The sequence below is a fragment of the Pectinophora gossypiella genome, chromosome 20, assembly GCF_024362695.1.
Source record: "Pectinophora gossypiella chromosome 20, ilPecGoss1.1, whole genome shotgun sequence".
NCBI classification, from domain to species: domain Eukaryota; kingdom Metazoa; phylum Arthropoda; class Insecta; order Lepidoptera; family Gelechiidae; genus Pectinophora; species Pectinophora gossypiella.
The window spans coordinates 4,916,003-4,937,657 of record NC_065423.1 but is presented as its reverse complement, the minus strand read 5'-3'; the positions used below and the strand labels follow the sequence as shown (position 1 = coordinate 4,937,657).

Here is a 21,655-nt window from a genome sequence, read left to right as displayed (position 1 = left end):
CAGGTGAGATAGTGCTCATATGCTTGCCTATCTTCCATCATCATCATCTCCCTCGAATTATCCCGCTTACCTAACCTGAAGAAAGACAGGTTCGGTTTTTTACACAAGCGACTGCCTGTGTGACCCCTTCCAACCCGCAATTATTTCTTTTCAGAAAAATCTCCATAAGATTCCATAGTGGTCCATGGGATTTAATGTTATATACCGGCAAATCAACCACGATAAAAATTGTGAAAATTATACCATGATATCTTAGCACATATTTAAAACCCCCGACATCCGTTTTTCCATCTCTTTCAAAATCTTTGCCATCCATGTCGAAATCGTGGTCACCACAACCGAACCCCAGCAACATACGCTCACCATTGTCCATTTGACAAATGAGCATCACCACAAACCCATTAACATTGACCGTTCTGTTGCACAACGCGTCTGCGCCACCGACTCCGGCGCAGTAGTCTAAGGAATACCGGCGCGGGCGCGCGTTCGATCATTGTACCCCAACACACTAAATTCGAGTGATCGGTGACAAGTGTTGTGATAACAGTGATTTTGTAACTGTGATTGTGGAGGCGTTTCGTTTGTCCAGGTAATAGGGCGCAAGTGCTTATTTGTGCGTATGCGCATTCGAGCGGAATTGAGGTGTAAATAAGCTTGGTAGAGGGCTATGGTTCGTTGGGAAATGGAGCTTAGTGATATCGATCTTTTTTAATAACTTGTTATGAAATTACTAGCCAGATATTTCATTCCTTACCTTTCTGAAAATAGAGTTGATAAGGTGACTAAAAGCTCTTGATGGTAAGTTTGTGTAAATAAACTAAGGTTTTTTATAGACTCAACTTCAAAGTTAGTAAATAAAAACTTAACTGTGCTATAACTACAATATGTAGGTACATGATCAAAATACTTACGTATGAATAAAAAATCTATTAATTAATGTTATCGGTATTAGAAACTTTTGTAACAAAACCGTCTTAACATCACTAAACATCGTAACATGCGTGTAAAATTGCGCAAATACAACAAGAAACTTTAACAACATAGAATACATTATTACTTTTCCAAAATTATCAACACCACATTTTACATTGATTTAAGAGCCACGCTCTTGTCGGTGTATCATTATATATCCACTCTTGTCTACCAAAAGCCAGTTCCTTGACTTCCTCATTCGCCTTCTGTTTTATTTGTTCCGTGTAAGCTCTTCTTAGTCTTTCCCTTCCTATCTTTCCTTCTACGATATCTATAATATAAAAATGAATCGCAAAATGTGTTGGTAAGCGCATAACTCAACAACGCCTGGACCAATTTGGTCAAATCTTTTTTTAAAATGTTCGTTGAAGTTCAAGGATGGTTTTTACAGCGAGAAAAATTAGAATTATTGCTGGAAAAACCCTAAAAATAGCCCTTTTCTTTTTCCCATACAAATGAACGTAGTCAATTTGAGCTTTATTGCTATGGTATAAAGTTCATATTAAATTACAAGCACTCACTGTTGAGTAAGATATTGAAATAGATAATCGTTGGATTGTTCCATATTCACCCATTTTATCAAAGACATTCAAAGCACACATCAACGTTGAATCTTGCCATTCAGTGAAATCTATTAAATACATTTGCAAATATGTAACCAAAGGGAGTGATATGGCTGTGATTGGAATTGGTGCAGAGAATTCCAATGATGAAGTTACCCAATACCAAATGGGCCGTTATGTCAGTAGTAATGAAGCAGTTTGGCGAATATTTTCTTTTCCTATTCATGAGAGACACCCTTCTGTTGTTCACTTAGCTGTGCATTTAGAAAATGGACAAAGAGTGTATTTTACAGCACAGAACGCAGTACAAAGAGCTGCTCAGCCACGATCTACTACATTAACCAGTTTTTTTGAGACATGCCAAAACGATGATTTCGCACAAACATAGCTATATTCTGAAATGCTAAAATATTATACCTGGAATCAATCCTCAAGGAGATTTATACGACGGAAACAAGGAAAACCAGTTCCAGGATATAAAGATGTATATTCCACCGATGCGATTGGCCGGATTTATTCAGTACATCCAAGCAATGATGAATGTTTTTATTTACGACTGCTATTAGTCAATGTACGTGGCCCAACATCATTCCAACAGTTACGAACCCTTGATGGTAAATTGTGTGGATCCTACAGAGAAGCCTGTCAACGTTTGCAATTGCTTGAAAATGACAAATTAAACCGTAAGTCTCATTAAATGTCAAGTATGATAGTGCGACAGGGTTCTAAAGTGGGTACATAATATTGCTTATGACTGTACCCCACCTCATCGGTGGATGCGACCTATCTATGACGTTGCAAATTGAAAACTTATTATATAGGCCTAGAATAAGCGATATACCGATGAGTCATTGCAGCGTTAATATTAAGCAACTATACTCAAAGGAAAGTACGTATAAAGGAGAAGATGTTCTCATACCGCGCATCCCAATGATTCCGACTGATGTGCCATTTGAGTTTAAACGACTACAGTTTCCAGTGCGGCTTGCTTTTGCTATGACTATAAACAAGTCCCAGGGGCAATCATTAAGTGTTTGTGGTATTAATCTAGAAAACCCATGTTTCTCACATGGTCAATTGTATGTTGCCTGTTCCCGTGTTGGAAAACCATCAGATTTGTTTATCTATGCGCCAGGTAATCAAACAAAAAACATCGTATACCAAAAAGCACTACAATGATAATAATAATAATTATGATTCACGTGATTAACAATAAAGCGATTACTTACTTTTAAATCCTTATATATGTTTTATTTAATTATTTTTTATTCACAACGCCCTATCACCAGGGTGACGGTTCTGTTCAGGAGAATTTTTTAAAATACGTAGGCACAAAAACTGCCACATTACAAATCTTTTTGACAGGACGAAGTCTGTCGGGTCAGCTAGTTATTAATAAATTCGTCTTATTAATCGTCGTTATTCATTCTTATTAAAAGCTAAAATGAAAATAAAAACAAGGAAAGCAAAAAAGATAATAAAAAGATATATAATAATGAAATAATTAAATAAAAAATTATAATCTTTTCGAATTTTGTGTTCAATATTATATTGCACCCATAATTACTGGTCGTATGGAAAATTAACCAACGTGACCTTCATAACTTTAATATAGCTGTTTCAAACAGTTGATACAAATGAAAGTGGTTGGCATTCGGAATTAATTAATGCAAATATATTAATATAATACCGAAGACCGAGAAGGACTTACGATGACCAAATTGGAGATGTCCTTAGAAAAGGTTCAATATGATCTACTCTGAACCGGCGTGCGTGTATGAAGCGATTGATGAATGTGGAGGAAGCAAGAGAAGTGTCAGGATCGAAGCAAATGGAATTCTATAGTCTCTGCTTACCCCGGTGGGAAATAGGCGTGAGTTTAAGTATGTATGTATGTATGAATATAATATTGAGTGATAAGTGAGAAACAGTGTGATAAGAGATAGATGTGTAAAAGACGATATAGTGACTAAGATTGAGATGGAAATGTTATGTTGGTTTGGACACGTAAGCGGATAAAGGATAATTGGATTACGAAAGCAGTATATAAAGCGAAGGTTGGTTGTAGGGTTGAAAGAGGAAGACCTAGAAGGACGTAAATTGACCAAATTGGAGATATCCTTAGAAAAGTGTCAGTACGATCTACTCTGAACTGGCGTGCACGTATGAAACGATTGATGAATGTGGAGAAAGCAAAAGAAGTGTATCAGGATCGAAGCAAATGGAATTCCATAGTCTCTGCTTACCCCGATGGGAAATAGACGTGAGTTTATGATGAGTATGACATATAGCGGCTCGTTACCGGCATGGCACAGGTAAACGATTATTTATTTTATGAGTAAATTTTAGCGGATACCCTTTTTTTCTAGTAATAAATATAGCCAATGTCACTTAGGGATAATGTAGCATTCTAATGGTTGATAACAGTCCAGTAGTTTTTGAGTTTATTCAATCCAAACGAAAATACAAATCTTTTCTCTATATAACATTAGTATAGATACTACTTTGATCGTTCAACCAACTCTTTTACCAATCCAGAATGGAGCAGGGTGCTGTATTTGCCTATTCCCAAACATCCTCTCTGGGTTAGAGGGCCAGCCTGTGTATACTCAGTAGTAAGACGTAAATAGGTTATTTATATTTATTTAGTTAGGTTCGATTGAACTTGCAGTGCCAACCACTATCACCACATTGACAGATGAAAAAACTTACTATATGAAATGGTATAAGTTATCTTTGCTTTATAAACATAATTCCGGGCATTTTTTAGGTTATTGACTAACCTATAAGCAAATTTACAGGTAATTAAATGAATATGCATCATAAAATATACTCGACTTGTATATCTACTAGAGTTACCTAATACAACCTTTAAATCATTTCAGTAAAATACCACACCAGTTGAAATGAAGAAATTTGATTTTGACCTTAGAACAACATTATTAAGATATGTTGAAAGCGTATATTGAAAGAATTCGGGTCCTTGACCGAACCGCGCGTATTTTGTAAGATATGCCTATCAGTGGGCCTAATAATGCAAATCGTATGCACCAAAATATGATTTCGCGACAGAGGGTAATGACGGTATCGGGGTTACAATACAATACAATACAAATACACTTTATTGCACCAAAATAAAAAGAAATAATTACAAAAAGTCTCTGGACTGTAAGTTCTGAAGTGTTTGGTGTTGCGGGCTTTTTCGCGAGTGTTTGGCCGCCTCTATGGCTAGAGTAATCGGGTCGTCGGGATCGTAAAACATGAATTCAAACTTATGAAGTCGAATTCAGTGGTTTAGTGCCCGAGCCGAGATCCTATCCCCTGACCCTACGATGTAATTTGTAAGTCACGCGTTCTCAGAACATGGCTATTTTGGATTAGGTACATAAATAAATAAGCCATTTCCAGTACGCGACTCTGGCCTAGATCAATACTTAATTTCCCATTAAAGGCTATGACAGAATGGCGTTTGCGACAAACTGGTTTAGTGTTCACCGTTCGCAATCCGGGTCTAGGTACAATTTCGTCACACTATCCTCGGAACTACGACCCACTTCACTATTTCCTAATAGGCTACTTTTTACGATGTTTCTTTTTTTTTACGAGCGTTGGGCTCACGATCCCAAGGTCCTACGTTCGAATCACGGTGAAGACTTACCACAAAAATCACTTTCCAAGATGGGGTAGGATATCACAGACTGATCATCCGATTGTCAGAAAGGAAGATGATCTGTGCTTCAAAGGGCACGTTAAGCAGTCCGTCTCGGCTACTTTACTTAGGTACCTAAGTATGTAGTCATTACATGAGTCTTGTCAGGAGCCTTTGGAATCTGACACCAGGGTAGACAAGATCGATATTTGGTCTCACAACCCACACCAGAGATTAATTGATAGGTACATAACGTACATAAAAAAAATAAAAGTTTAGAATCTAAAACCCGATCAGGGAAAAATCTCTGAAAAGTATGAAACAGGAAAAAATCTTTTGACATTCTTCGTGATCGAAAGTGACGTTTAAGAGATAGCCGTGGTGGTTTGACGTGTTAAACATAAACAAACTCTTAGGATAGATTGGACCCACATACATACATAGCGGTCAAACACATAACCCTCCTTTTTGCTTCGCCGCCGGGTAAATAGGATAGGTATAAAATTCAAAGTGCAACAAGGCAGGTGTCATTTGGAGGACAGAACTGGCAACCATTCAGTAAAGAGCTTTGGTTCCTCTGGTTTCTATATAAAATCTAGGGCAAGACAGGTCAAGAGCACATAACAACTTTAGGTTAAGTTGAATGTTACGAAAGAGGTGTGTCAAAGAAGATCGTTGCGTGATCTTTCGTATATTTTCGAAAAGTCCTAAATACATTGATGAAGGATCATAATCCTAATCCTAATTATATTTTATATCTTTCAATCCCCGAAAAGCAAAGAGAAAGGTAGACTACAGGCTGAAAAATTGTAAACCAATGATTGTCGAATTTGTTTTCGAATTCAAGGAGATATATGTTTGAGCATAGAACTGAACTGATACATACCTATTGTTTGGCTCTTGGTGTGTATAGACTGTAGTTGTAGTAGATGGTGAGAGGTCGAGGGTTCTACTTCCAAGTGCAAAACACCAATTTGTTCCTAGTCACTATTTCATTTTGTTTTATAATTGGTAAAATACACTTTCGCGGGAGGCGTCCGCCATTCAATTATTATTTTTTTTGGAAAAGGTTTAACGGCTCTGGCCTAGTAGCCTTTTAAGCCTGTCATTATTCGATACAATATTGCCATGTAAAACATAAACGTAAACAGCCTATATACGTCCCACTGCTGGGCACAGGCCTCCCCTCAATCAACCGGAGGGGGCATGGAGCATACTCCACCACGCTGCTCCAATGCGGGTTGGTGAATATTGTAAAAATATTATTATTTATAAATGTTTACACTTGTGTTGCCAGCAACACCTATGATTGACTCTCATTATTATCATACAAAACATCTGCTGCTATATCCAGGTCAACTGAATAACTTGACAGATGTTACGCAACACAATTACTGTTTTAATTACCCTTTAATACGTAATACGTAAATATGTTTTAATGGTATACCACGAACTAGTCATAGGAAAGCCACTCATCTCCCAACAATTTTCTAATTATTCTTACTCCAATGTACATTAATAATGACCGTTTATGAAGTAAGTTTAGTAAATTACAAAGTTGCTTTCTTGACGTCGTCTTACTTTAATTAGGTTATGATTGCTGTGTTTGTATTGTTACTGTGGCGTCCCCTAATCTATCTAAATATATAAAAGGAGAAACTGACTGACTGACATATCAACGCACAGCCTAAACGGCTAAACGTAGGCACTTGAAATTTGGAAGGGACGTAGCTTAGGTACCGTAGAGGTGCACTAAGAAAGGAATTCCCGGAATTCCCTCGGGAACGGGAATTGGCGGGAAAATCCTTTTGTATGAAAAATCTAAACCGCTTAAGTTAGACGCTTGAAATTTGGCATGCAGGTACCTTAGTTAACTTGAAGCTTAGTTGCAACAGGATATTGCAAAATTCCCACATGTAGCCGAATAAAATAATGAAGTAGTAAAAAAAAAATAGCGCGCTTATAAATCGAATCGTACGCCTTCAACTCACGTGCGAAAATATTATTTTTTGGATAGTCTCCTAGGTCAATAAATTATGAAATTCTGATAACTAAATAAAGACATTTTCTTTTTTCTATCTAACTTATTTATAAATTTTAATAAAGAAAAATGAAATACCTCTAATATGTAACTCTATTTTGCCACGTTTTTCTATGACGTCACAGGTTGCTTTTTCATACAAATTTCATAGTAATTTCGTATTTTGACGTTTAATAAAAAGTAACTGATTTGACTAGTTGGAAACTAGCATTTAGAACGCGAGGCGAGCGATTCAAAAATAAGGCCCCAAAACTCCGCAAGCGAATGTCGAATACCATTCGTTATTCAATATCGTCTGAAAGTTTTATATTTTTTTGTCTAGTGTAACGAGAGCAGTAGCATTGTTACTTTGTAACTCGTAACATTGCATTTTTTGTCGCACATTTTAATTTTTTCTTGTGCAATTTGTCGACCACTAGTTGAGGCATGGACCAAAATTTTATTTCTTAACCCTTATTTATTATGATGATATATTTCTTAATATTATATTCGAAAGTAGCGAATCAACGTAAAATGTTTCATATTACAAGACAGCGATTTATAACAACTTAAAAATATACCTCAAGGTATAGTTTTATATACCTAACTAAATGCGTACATATATTTTTATCTGCTGCTATGTTAACTACTTTATGGAACAAAATGTAATTTAAGTACTTCTAGATTGTTGTAAACACTGGTTTTCCTAAAAACCATTTTACTTGGAAAGTTCTCTTCCTACTACATAAACCAGAGGCACGCTATGTTGGCTCTGACGTTTGAGCCACTCATCAAGTTTCGTGTTAAGTAAGTACTTAATAACTACGATAAAGGAAAAATTAGCTTTAATTTTTGTTTTTTTTTTTATAATGGCCAAGTATGTTGATTTGGCCTTCATCTAAGAAAGCAATATTGTAATTTGACATTTGCGCATATAAAAGTAAGTGCGCGATGCACATAAATGTCAAATAGCCCTGATGGTAAGCAAAGAGAAGCCCTAAATGTAGTAGCAACTGATAAGCAACGCAATAACTCCATTTCGAATCAGTTGCAAATACCATACTGTTCATGAAATTTGAAAATAAGAACTAAATTTAAAAAAATTCGAACTATTAACAATCGAAAATCGGAATGCTTAACCATTACGCGGTAAAGTTTGCTTTAATAAACCTTCACGAGCTAATAATTATGACAATCGTTACATAACCTGCGCCGATATTCTTTAGTTCGCGTGCTAAGGTCACACAATACCTATTCATACAATACACGCGCATGCGCTGTGCGCTCTACCGTAGTGCCTACCAGCCTGCAGTGAAAGCTGTGCGCTGATTTCCTAGTCTCGTAAGATTTATCTTATTATTTCGTTAGATACATATGTAACTTGTATACTGGACTGGAAACCATAAAAACATAGAACTCGATCAGCTGCTTATGTTCCCAGACTTGTCATTAAACTACCAAAGATTGTTTTTTTTTTCAAACAAGATGATTTTTTTTTTATTTAAATATGGCTATCATGCCATACTCCGCAAACTGTGCGTCGAGACGCACCGCAGAGTGCGTGCCAGCACTAACAGCATCCTGGTTGTAATAACTGACAGGTGGGACAGCAGCTTTATAAAGCACTGGACCCATCAGCATTAAGCGTGTGCCATTATGGTGTATTCTAGTTTTGAAGTACCTCTTTCTTTTCTTTTGTTTTATGTTTCGTTTAGCTAATATGGATGTAAAATTTACCGAAATATTTTTTTTAAAGGCCTGGTTGCTCGACCTTTAAGCCAATGCGTTAAATTGATATTAATCTAGCGTGGCCCACATGGAAGTCTTTAAATAGGCTCCGGACACAGGTTGGCCGCTGCAAGGATAATCTCTGCAGGTGGGGATACCTGGTTGATGGTTGCGATGATTACGAGTGTGGAGTATCACCACAAACTATGGCTCACCTTTTGTGCTGTCCTAAGTGCCCTAACACCTGCACTATTGAAGACCTGTACGAAGCCACTGACAATGCCGTAAGCGTGGCCAATTATTGGTCAGCAAAAATTTAGCTTCGATCGCCATCGACTCGCAAAGAAGAATTGATATTGTTTTTCCATATAATATATCAACCGCTATAATCGACTGGTGGTTAAAAAGACCACATCGAAGCAATCAAATTGCTTCAGTGTGGCCATTTTAACCCCCTGAACTCAACTGTAAATCCTTAAATATGTAATACTATTCAGAGAAGTATGATGATACTTGATTCCGGCTCGGACTCCAAATAACTGAATTCGACGTTATGAGTTTGAAATTTTGTTTCGATCATGGATAATTAATATCACGTGGTTTCTAGGATTTGTGGCAATAGTGTCGCCCCCTCAGTGGGTGATCAAGCTATACACCCCTACCTCCCTGCCTACCTCTTCAGGCCAAGGTTCGAAGATGGATTGATCACCTATCACAATACAGTTCACGATATCCATCTTAGGACTTGGTACTTATAGGTGTAAAAAGTGTCTGCAAGTTGGTGTTTGTAAATGTAAAAATGTACAAAAGATACAATTATAAAGGACAAAAGTACCGTAATAGTCGACAGCAAGCTTAGATAACGAACGTTCAATTGTGTAGTTTCATAGGACAAAGAAAATTATGAAATTCTGATAACTAAAGAAAAAACTTATTTAGGTATGAATTTTAATCAAGAAAAACGTAATAATAAGTCCGCACTTTTATCACGTTTTTCCGTGACGTCACAGTGTGCTTTTTCATACAAATTCCGTAGTAATTTCGTGTTTTGACGTTTAGTAAACAGTAACTGATTCGACTAGTTGGAAACTGGCCTATTGTGTGAGGATTCTCATACCACGGCGCGTTATAATTCTGTGATTTGCAGCCGATACAATGTACTATCGTATGTGATCGTAAGAATAACCCAATTCCCATAGTCATTGAACGGATGAGTCATTATAATTACTTACTTATATCGCGACGGTACCAGTATTATGCTGGTGATGACGGATCTTTGTAGTTGTTTGGGACCCAGTTACCATTGGCATACCTACGATCACAAGCTTTAACTTTCACGGACAGAGGCTATGGGTCATTGATGGTTCATAATAGGTAGTATGACACCTTGGAATCGGAACGTCATTAGACGTTCTGTCCTTGAAAGTACAGGGTGTTAGTGACACCGTACCGAATACTGAGGGGAATGATGCAGCTCATGATTCTGAACTAATATCAAGTGGAATTTTCCGTCACAGAATTAATATATTTTTCTCGTGTTTTTCTTAAATTATTTTTTTAATTATAATATACTTTTTCAATGGAAAATTGCACTTAACGGTGCTAATTCTCTCTCTTAATCTACTTTTATTTTAAGTTATATCTGTCATTTGTATACACTTCAGTAGGTAAGTACTGTGATGGTGTGACCTTTCTATGCACATCATTCTGCCTGGCTGTAAAGCATTGTACGATAGAACTAAAAAAAAATCTTGACTTTCTATAAGTGTTTTCTAACGATTCTAATTTGACCCATTACTATTTATTTATTTATGTTCTTTTGCTGGGTCTGGCAAAAAGAAAAATGTAAAAACATAATTAATTTAAAGTATCATAGTTTCGTCACAAAACAACTTAAAGATAACATACATAATATACCTACTTTAATAAGCACAAAGAACGCAAAATAGAGAAAAACGTGAGTGGCCGCCGTACACTATAGTGGCTAAACAGTAAACCTTAACACGTTCAACGCCACGCAAAAACGTTGGTTATTTCATTCATGCAATGGGGGACACGGGTGAGCCAACCTGTACTGACCCATTCAGCGGGGGTTACCCGTGAACCAATAGAAGGTTTCGATTAAAACACGACTTACAGGCTACAATGCAGCGATTTCACGTAAAACTGTTAGAAGAGAGTTAAATGAATGAGTATTTTCTCTTGGCTCACCTGTGGGCCGTGTGGAATTGAACGTGTTAAGGTATTGAGTAATTATACTGCAATACTGCCGCTTTATCTTAATCAGAAATTTAAAAACCCAATTATAACTTCGAATTTTAAATCAATTTTAATTCATTTCGGACGATGCAATAATTATTCGAGTACGAATTTCATATCATGCCCTAATACATAACCTTCGCATATTTTCATAAGAAGCTTGAGAACTTCGTAAGGCCGTGATAATAACTCTGTCATCAGATCATCACCGCACCGACTGGATGCTAGAACGATGTCACAATGAACTGTTACGTCACCTTATATAAACACACAGTACAAGAGGATTGCACTTTCCATGCATACTTATTTAGACATAGTTCTATATTATTGCACATATGTTCCTTTCCATGAATTGTATATGTGCATTGTTTGGTTTAGGAAAATGTATCCTTTAATTTAAAAGGCGGAAATAATCTTAAATGTCAAGGAAACGAGACCAATAACCAAAAAAATTGTATATGTATTATATCTTATATGGAATGGTATATTATACTATATGTTATTTTTAGTGGTATATATAATGGCATTGTATTATATTTAAGTATTTAAACGTAGAGATTTAGCGCTAGGTACTAATCTAATAGTAAATGCAGTTTAAATTAGGTCCATAGTCCGTATACGTACCTATTAGTCGTGTTATAGAGTCTAGTTCCTAACAGTATTACTTACTAATAAATTTTGGTATATATTTCGTTATAAGCTCAGAAAAGTACAAGGATAGGCAATTCACACATGATCTATATTATATAAAATATATTATAATCATGTGACATACTGACTCTTAATGTTTCAGTCTGCTAGTAGTAAATATGTATAATTTAATCGTGAGTAATATAACAATAACCGATTACGACACCTTGTAAATTTTATATGAAACAAACAATTTATAAACTTCATGACCAAAAAAAACACACTACACGAATAAAAATACAATGTCAATTCGACACTTCAACTCAATCATTCTTTTCTCAATTTCAGGAGCTGACCATGCGAGTCTGACCACCGACCACCATGGGAATCGTAACCGCGGTCACCGCGGCCACCAAGTCCGCGCTCACCATCGCAGGGATCAGCAAACTGACTTTCATCCCCGCCATGTTGGCAGCCATGGCGTACTTCAACTACGAACTCCTCGACCCAGAGAGCAGACCCTTCAACCAGAAGTATTTGAGAGAAGAATACGACTTTGTTATCGTTGGTGGAGGTTCAGCCGGAGGGGTGCTTGCTAATAGACTGTCAGAGATCGAAGGATGGAACGTTCTGCTGTTAGAAGCTGGTGGACATGAAACGGATATAAGTGATGTTCCATTGTTGTCGCTGTATCTTCACAAGAGTAAACTGGATTGGAAATATCGGTAAGCAATTCAATAAAAACAATAAACATAAGCTGGCCGTTGGTCCTTGCCTACTAGCCCAAACACCTCCATCAACCCACGACGGTTAAGCGTGCAGGAGTATGCTCCATACCCCCTCCGGTTGATTGAATGGAGGCCTGTGTGTTATGTATGTAAAGTAAGCTGCTTTTAGACTTAAGCCAGAGACTTTATACTTTACATAGATAATAGCCTAGTATCCGACTAGTCAAATCAGTTGCTTTTTACTAAACGTCAAAACACAAAATTACTATGGAATTTGTATGAAAAAGCACACTGTGACGTCATAGAAAAACGTGATAAAATGTCGTATTTATTATTACGCTTTTCTTGATTAAAATTCATAAATAAGTTATATAGAAAAAAGAAAATGTTTTTCGTTACTTTTAGATTAATCTTTATTTAGTAATCAGAATTTCATAATTTATCTTGAACCTAGTATACGACCCAATTATGTGCAAACATAAAAAAATGTTTAAATGTCAACCGAAAACATCAACCTGATCCTTGTAAGTTCCGAATATGGACAGTATTATAACTTGAAAACTTTAAGACGAATACGTTTATTATAATTGCAGTTGTGCAGTCGCATTTGCATACGAATCAATATGTTCTTGCATCAATATTTGCAACACACGAACTGCAGTTAAATTTTGTATTCATCGAAATTTACGACAAAGTCATTAAAGCCTATTTCACATGCACATGGGATACTAGGGTCAAAAGTTATTTGAAGCCTAGTGACTGTTATTTATTAGGCATAGGTCGTTATATTTTCATTTATTGTCGCATAATGTGATGTATGATGAAAGAATATTCTTCTAAATACAGAAATATGTCAAACCACGTATAAAATTGTGGGCTGAGCCATAAGCAAGCAAGATGTCTTAAAATTATTAAAATGAACCGTAGGTGATAGGCGATCAGCATATCGGCTATATAATGGTCGGTCGTGTTTGAAAGGAAATAATTCCTCTGTCGGTTATACATTAGGGCAGGCAACGATCCTGATACACCTCTTTCGCTTCCTTCCATTTTCTTTAAAATCTTCCTACATACTCACTGGTTTATATTACTTACGCGGTACTTATAAGTATTCGTCTTCTAGATTCCACCACTTACACTCGCTTTATAATAATATTTTTTATATTAAATTCCAATTTTGAATTTTCCAGCACCCAGCCCCAAGACTCGGCTTGCCAAGCGATGATTGACAAGCGCTGCAGTTGGACGAAAGGAAAGGTCCTCGGAGGGTCGTCAGTTCTCAATACCATGCTCTACATCAGGGGGAACAAGCGAGACTTTGACCAGTGGGAGTCCTTCGGGAACCCCGGTTGGGGGTACGACGATGTTCTGCCTTACTTCAAGAAATCTATGGACCAGCGGAACCCTTACTTGGCCAAAAACAAATATCATGCGACTGGTAAATTATTTTAAATTTTTGTTACTGTTATATACCGATAAAACAAGACATAGGTATTAAATTAAACGATTACCGAACTTTGTAATGTATTGCTCATGATGTAACGATAAACATAATAATGGGAACGATATTTTATCATCTGAATTTATCTTCTAATTAAGTCTGTACTTATACCTCATATCGTAGGATGTAAAATAAATGTATCTAATATTAAATTTCAGGTGGCTACTTGACCGTACAAGACGCTCCGTACAACACACCTATCGGCGCCGCTTTCATTCAAGCTGGCGAAGAGATGGGCTATGACATTCTGGATGTCAATGGTGAGAAGCAGACCGGCTACGGCTGGTACCAATTCACCATGAGACGTGGTACCAGATGTTCCGTCGCTAAAGCCTTCCTTCGTCCTGTCAGGCTCCGACAAAATTTGCACGTTTCTCTTTTCTCGCACGCCACCAAAGTCCTGATAGACAAAGACGGCAAGAGAGCTTATGGGGTGGAATTCCTCAGAGGTGGTGAGAAAAATGTCGTATACGCGAAGAGAGAAGTCATACTATCTGCCGGTGCAATTGCCTCCCCACAATTGCTTATGCTCTCTGGAGTCGGACCAGCGAAACATTTGAAGGAAGTCGGCATTGACGTCATACACGATTCTCCTGGCGTCGGAAGAAATCTGCAAGATCACATCGCCATCGGTGGGCTGGTGTTCCGCGTAGATTATCCAGTTAGTTTAGTCATGAATAGACTTGTTAACATAAATTCTGCTCTGCGATACGCTGTAAGCGAAGACGGGCCTTTGACATCCAGTATTGGTTTGGAAGTGGTCGCTTTTATCAACACGAAATATGCCAATGCTTCTGACGACTGGCCTGATATCGAATTTATGATGACGTCGGCGTCAACACCGTCAGATGGCGGCACTCAAGTAAAAAGAGCCCATGGACTGACCGATGAGTTTTATAATGAAGTATTTAGTGAAATCAGTAACACTGACGTTTTCGGTATATTCCCTATGATGTTACGACCCAAAAGTAGAGGTTTTGTAAAACTGCGTTCAAAGAATCCTTTAGACTATCCCATAATGGTCCATAATTACTTGACACATCCTGATGATGTCGGAGTTTTGAGGGAAGGAGTGAAAGCTGCCGTAGCTGTTGCCGAGACTAAAGCTATGAAGCGCTTTGGTGCAAGATACCATGACAAGCCTCTACCTAACTGTAAACATCTTCCTCTGTACACCGACGACTACTGGGACTGTCTCATTCGTCAGTACACAATGACCATTTATCATGTATCTTGTACGGCTAAAATGGGACCAACGAGTGATCCAATGGCGGTACTTGACCCTAGACTTCGAGTGTACGGTATAGAAGGGTTGCGTGTCATAGACGCGAGTATAATGCCTACGATAACGAACGGGAACATAAACGCTCCAGTCATAATGATTGCTGAGAAAGGAGCAGACATGATAAAAGAAGACTGGATGAAGAAGCCGAAACCAAAACTTAAACGCCGGCGCAGGACGCTTAAGTGTTCTCCAATGGATGAGTTGAATCGCTTATTAAAAACAAACAGACATAATCTACTCTGCAAGGTTGAAAGATGACGGTGAAAGGGCGGCTAGTGCAATTTTAAGCCATAATGTAGTTTTAGTAGAATACCAAAATGAAATCAAAGAATAAGTATGAAGTGAAGTATAATACGTTGAGAACAGTCGGCTTGTATGCTACCATTTTGCCTTTTTTACTTTCAATACGGGTAAGATTGAGCAAGATGATTGCACAACGTACGTCGGTTTGTGTCTCTGCCTATTCGCTTTATACGAAAGATGTGTTTGTTTATAGAATAGTAAAAACTCTTAATAGTATAGAAGTCATTACCGTTACTTCTAGTCTCAAAAACGACGTAGTGTAATCTCAACTCATATGGGTTGGTTGTTGTGTGAGGTGATTAGGCGAATGGTCCACCCTAGTAGAGTATGTAATGACAAATATATTCGTATCAGACAAAATCTCTGGTCGATAAGTGTGTGTGACAGTTAGGTATAATAATGTAATGACAGAAAATTGTATATAATGTGATACGGGGTTAATTGTATTTTTGTGTATAAATGTATATAAACATATTTTATAAAAATAATTTGTGCTTTTATTGATTTACTAACTTAAATATAGTATAAATATCTAACATTCATACAAATAGCAAACCTAAACTTTTAAGAAGTGACAATACTTAGTTTGCAAAATATAATAGATAGATATAAATGGTATTTTTCTTCTATCGTGTGGGTTGTGAGATGGATGACCAAGCTCAGCAACCCTGGTGTCTGGATTATTACTGAATCGCCAAAGTTGTACTTACATCAGTAAGTAATAACGGGGATATACGGCCTAACGTGCCTTTCGAAGCATGGATCAACCTATACGTAGTTTCAAATCAAGTCAATTCCTTCATTCTCAAATCAAAAACTTTCAAATCTGGTGATCAGACTGCAATGATCAAATGGTTTGCATGCCAGCGAGATACCTTTTTGTTTATTCATTCACTCATTCTTTTTGAAATTAACAGCTGTCAATCATTTGTCCCTTTCCTTTTCGGCGGATAAGAAAATGACAGGTATAACTTAAAATAAAATTAGATGGAGTTATCACCAATATAAATTACGTATAATCGTATGTATTAAACATAACTAAACTTCCGTATTCGTAATGCTCACCATCTGGAATTACTAAACATTACTGATACTTCTCCAGAATATAAATTTAAAACGCGCGTCTGCGCATGAGAGCATAGGTGAAAGTTGTTAAACGCCATCTGTCCGCGACATATCGTAACAGTAACTTGACAACGAGAAGTAGGGAGGACTACATGCAATCGTACACACGTACTTTATAAAAAACATACTGCAGACATGATTCTTCACTGCTAACATAGATGGCGCTTTCGGTTTTATTGATCAGTTGTAATTTGTATCTTGTTGGCCATTTCATGAAGAGATTAAGATGGTTAAAAAGCCACATTAAAGCAATTCGCCTAAAAAAGCAATATTGCTATTTGACATTTCATTGCATTGCGCACTTACTTTCATATGCACTTAAATTGCTTTTTTAGATGAATTGCTTAATCTTTTTTTTCTCAGTTTTACTGTGTGGCTACGGGATTGACCAACATTCGCATCTATGCAATACTGAAATAAGGCGATTCAGAACACCCGAATATTCATTAGGGGTGATGTTGATTGAATCCCTAAGCGATACCACTTGTACAGATAAGTAAGGAATCACCTCGATATAATAAATAATACTATAAACAGAACATACTAAGTCAAATGCCTCTAACCCGCACACGTTATCCACACCGACATGAATTAGACCTCGACCCTTATTGAACCCCGTAGACCAACTGGTGGGACCGTGGTTGGACCACTTCCCAGGAAGGAATATTTCTATGTCTAATATCATAAGCATCAAATTGCATTTTTAATTATTATTATTCCGTAAATATCCCACGTGGATCATATGTCCAGATTAAGCTCCCTTAACTAAGTCTCTGCTGCATCCGTGCACCTAGGAACCGGTGCAGAGGGCATTCGTTCACTATGTGAGATAAGGTTTGATCCGGGTTACCACATTCACAGTATAGCGACTCCTTTAAGCCCCATTTATGTAAGTTAATACTCTACAATTTCTCAAACAATCAAATTTAGTATCGACAGTTCTGTTGCATAATATCGAATGCATTGCAGCGGACAATGATGATCATATTACGCATAATCATCGTTTATCACTGCCTTAAGAGGCAGGTTGTGCAACGCCAATAATACTGGTACCGTTATTTTAAAGTATTATAAGTAAGTGCGACTACAAATAGTTACGACTTTAACAACTTGTTTTATAAATATCATTGCGTTCGCGACTTGTCTACGTAGACTTTGGTTACATCGTGCACAGACAACACATTACAGCGTCTGTCTCAGAAAAGTATTCTGTGTGTTTATCCTTTTTTTTTTGACGTAACTCATTGTAGATTGATGATTGGGTTGATAAGGTTGGTAATCCACCTTTGAACCCACACGAGAAAAGAAGATTGTAGATTTGTCAGAGATAACATTAACTAGTTGGCTGGACGAAAGGGAAGCGGAAGCTTTATCCAAATCAAAATTTCATCCAAAATATCCAAACCCTTAAGCCGTTAATTCAGTTGAAAAAGTAAAATGACTAAACTTAATTCATCATATCATAAACAGCCTATACACGTCCCACTCCTGGGCACAGGCCTCCCCTCAATCAACCGGAGGGGGTATGGAGCATACTCAACTGCGGTTGGGTGGAGGTATTTTTACGGCTAATACCCGGGAACAACGACTTAAAATTAATTTAAACATAAAAAAAGTTAAGCATACCACACGGATCATCACATCCGCCTAAAGGATTTCGTATCAAAGTTGGAAAGTTGTCTTCTTATTAGTTGTGGCTCGGTCCACGGGGACTGCAGGTGTAAAATTAATTACATATCGGCCATGATTCCTGCCTAATTTTACTTTAAGTTATACCTGTCATTTTCTTATCCGCCGAAAAGGAAAGGGACGTATGATTGACAGCTGTGAATTTTAGGAATTGCTGTCGTGATTTTCACTATCAGTTTTTTTATGACGTGACTTATTGTAGTTTTGCAGCAGATGGCATTAACTACTTGACCGGATTCACTATCAGACGACGTTATACATGTGTAGTATAAACTCCATAGTCTAAGTAGTCACACATAAAAAGCAAGTCACGCAAAAAAGGCCTCTTCATTCGTACAATACTACACTGTCCAGTTGAACGACCCATCATAATAATATAACCGATGACCTTCAGTCACTTCCTGAGGGCAATCGGAAGTGTTACACACGAAATAGGTAAGTAGGTGCGAGTACATAATGCAGTGTTATTTGCCAACCATTTTGTAATAATTTAAGTTTGCATACATTTTAGAGATGTTACGTGAAGGTTTTCAGTATGAGTAACTCGGAGTGGAGAAATGAATCAGCAAAAAGAGCGTAATCTGATTTCTTATTTATACAAGTAATTAAGTGACAAGTGAGACAAAAAATAAGAGCTGAAATTGCCTTCAGCTGATCTAAACAAAATTAAGTATTAACACTTGTTAACCTTGTTACCCTACAAGCAGAGTTACCCTACGAGTATAAAGACTTTATTAATCAATATCTAGAGCGTGAACTATAACAACTCTGAAATCTTAAACTAGTTTTTTCAAAATTTTGCAACAATCCAGGTCAAAATGTAGGCAGTTTAAAAAAAGACATATTTTATTACTTTGCACATTTTTATAAAGCGATATAAATGTGGAGCAAAAGAAACAGCGAATTGTTAGGTGGAGCAAAAGCGGATAGAGGTGGTAAGTGGCTTAAGTTAAGAACCCTGCTGGAAGTTCTGCAGCACTTTTCAACCTCTTGGTGTTTCCGGCATGGTGTAGGTTAAACTTCAACTTCAACTTTATGGTTGTATGGCAACCGGTCGTCATACATGGTGTAGGTTATGTCCTCAACAGCATTAAGCGATGAGAGATGGAACCTAACACCGACACCTGTCACATGTCATTATATCGACGATTCGATATCTAGGGGCACGGTAGTGCCCCCGCCAAGACGAGCAAAGCGAAGCGCAAGGGCAGAGCACTAACTGCCTTTTCTCGAAATCAAGTGTTACTGCAAGTGCTTTACTTGTGCCTTGTGGCTCTGGAACTCTCGGTCTATAAAAAAATATTTATTACGTCCTCAAATGCATGAGCGGACTAAACCGCCGTTTTCATAGCCACACTCATGTCTTCAAAGTAGGCATAACATAATACTTCCTATAATGTAAGAACTAGCTTCTAAATGTGCATAAAAACTCCTCCGACCACTAGTTACAAAATACAGTAATAAACGTGAAGATCTCAGCAGGGGAACCACAATAGTTATTTAACAACAAGTCTGGTTTATAGTTTATACCTAAGTAACATAATTATATAGTAGATATAGTAACTAACATAACATAAAAGCTCACAATTGGGGTAGTCAAAGGTACATCCAAAATGAACTATCTAAGTACTCACATCTCTTCGAGCTTTCAGTACTACTAGATGCAAATAATAGGTACATTCTATCCTCGACTAAAAAAAAACATAAGAAGAAGGTATGAAAAACAGAACACGTTCAGTTCAGATGAAGTTATGTTCCTAAACATGTCGTAAAAACAGACAGGGATTGCGTTCTTTGTGCTCGTTAAGCTCCTAGTGTCGGTTACTACTTATTAATGTGTGTACGTAGTCGTTACACGAGTCATGTCAGGGGCCTTTGGCGGTTCAATAATAAATACAAGGATACAAGGAGGAAACACCAGGGTGAATGAAGTTGGTAATCCGCCTCACAACCCAGAAGAAGAAAAGCTGCTTTCTGGACTTGTGAGTATACGTACCCCAGGATTTATGGACATGAGTTTATGTATGCACAATGATAACTCTATGGTTTTCCTTGTGCATGTAATCGTGAATGTGGACTTAGACATAGGTGGCGAGGAGTAAGTATATAACATAACAAATACTTTATTAGACACACAGGAAATACACTTCTGCTTGCCCTCTAATACTAACGTGATAAGACACCGATTTTGTTTTGATTTAAATCGGGTGTAGGTACAGTCCCGTTTTTTCTTTTTAATTCATTTATTGCCATGTTGTGGTGCAATAAAGAATATTTTTTTGTATTTATTTAATGAAATACTATATTCTTATCTTGCACTTTAAACCAATTAACTTAACTACCAATCCTTTTTAAAAGTAATATTTAAATTAGCACAAACATCTTGACTGTTGACCGTAACACATTAGCATATCAATATACAAATTAAAATGTGCAAATGATATTATTGTTGAAATTTAAATTATTAATATACAATTATACTAATTTATTTTAATATCAGGGTCACATGGCTTTTGATATTATTATTAATTTAATTATACATGTAAGTATAGCTTATAAGAACTAATACTGAAATATACTAATGAGAAAGTGACATAATACCATGCATAAAACTCATCAACAAGACATATAACTCCTATTTGCTTATAAGCTGTAACTTCTGTAATTTGACTACTTCACAACTGTAACAATAAAATATGAAATAACGACAATTATCCTAAAGTTTTTTTTTAATTAAAATCATTTTATTTTATTATTTTATAATTTATCTGTGTATTACAAGACCTTAAACACTGGCGGCCATGTTTAAGCTTCGTGTGACGTCACTGGACGAAATGTCACGTACCCAACTGTTTCGCGCGAAATTTGAAAGTAATGAAGAAAAATATGTTTTTTTTTTCTATTATTTAAATCCTCTCCGAGAAAATAAAATAATTTAAAAGATATAAAGGTATACTTTGAAAGGTAGAAGCGTTTGTAATTTCTATCATTCTAATTCAATCTTTCAATTAATAAATACCAGCTTAAACATTGAATGAATGGTCTCTAAGAATATTTTTTTACGTGACTGTTGTTGTGACAAATGTAATTTATTTGCGATTCTGTCATTGTAATTTCGACTTTGTGATTTATTAGGAAAAGTATACACTCGACAATGCAATAGCCGCTATGTAATGCTATGTATGCGCCTCAATTGCCTTGCG

General features: G+C 36.8%; 2 protein-coding genes across 4 annotated transcripts in view; one reads left to right on the top strand and one right to left on the bottom strand.

The window, feature by feature from the left end:
* LOC126376112 (flotillin-2) overlaps nt 1–21,655 on the bottom strand; it is a 313,335-nt gene that overhangs the window by 120,899 nt on the left and 170,781 nt on the right. The window lies entirely within an intron of this gene.
* On the top strand, nt 470–16,126 carry LOC126376102 (glucose dehydrogenase [FAD, quinone]). Of its 2 annotated transcripts, XM_050023265.1 has the most exons (4): nt 470–589; nt 12,170–12,546; nt 13,740–13,987; nt 14,209–16,126. In XM_050023265.1, the coding sequence occupies exons 2-4, from the start codon at nt 12,203–12,205 to the stop codon at nt 15,591–15,593; spliced, it is 1,977 nt and encodes a 658-aa protein (XP_049879222.1). In that variant the 5' UTR covers nt 470–589; nt 12,170–12,202; the 3' UTR covers nt 15,594–16,126. The 2 variants fall into 2 exon arrangements, with proteins under 2 accessions (XP_049879222.1, XP_049879223.1); XM_050023266.1 differs by lacking the exon at nt 470–589 and having other exon boundaries at nt 11,742–12,546.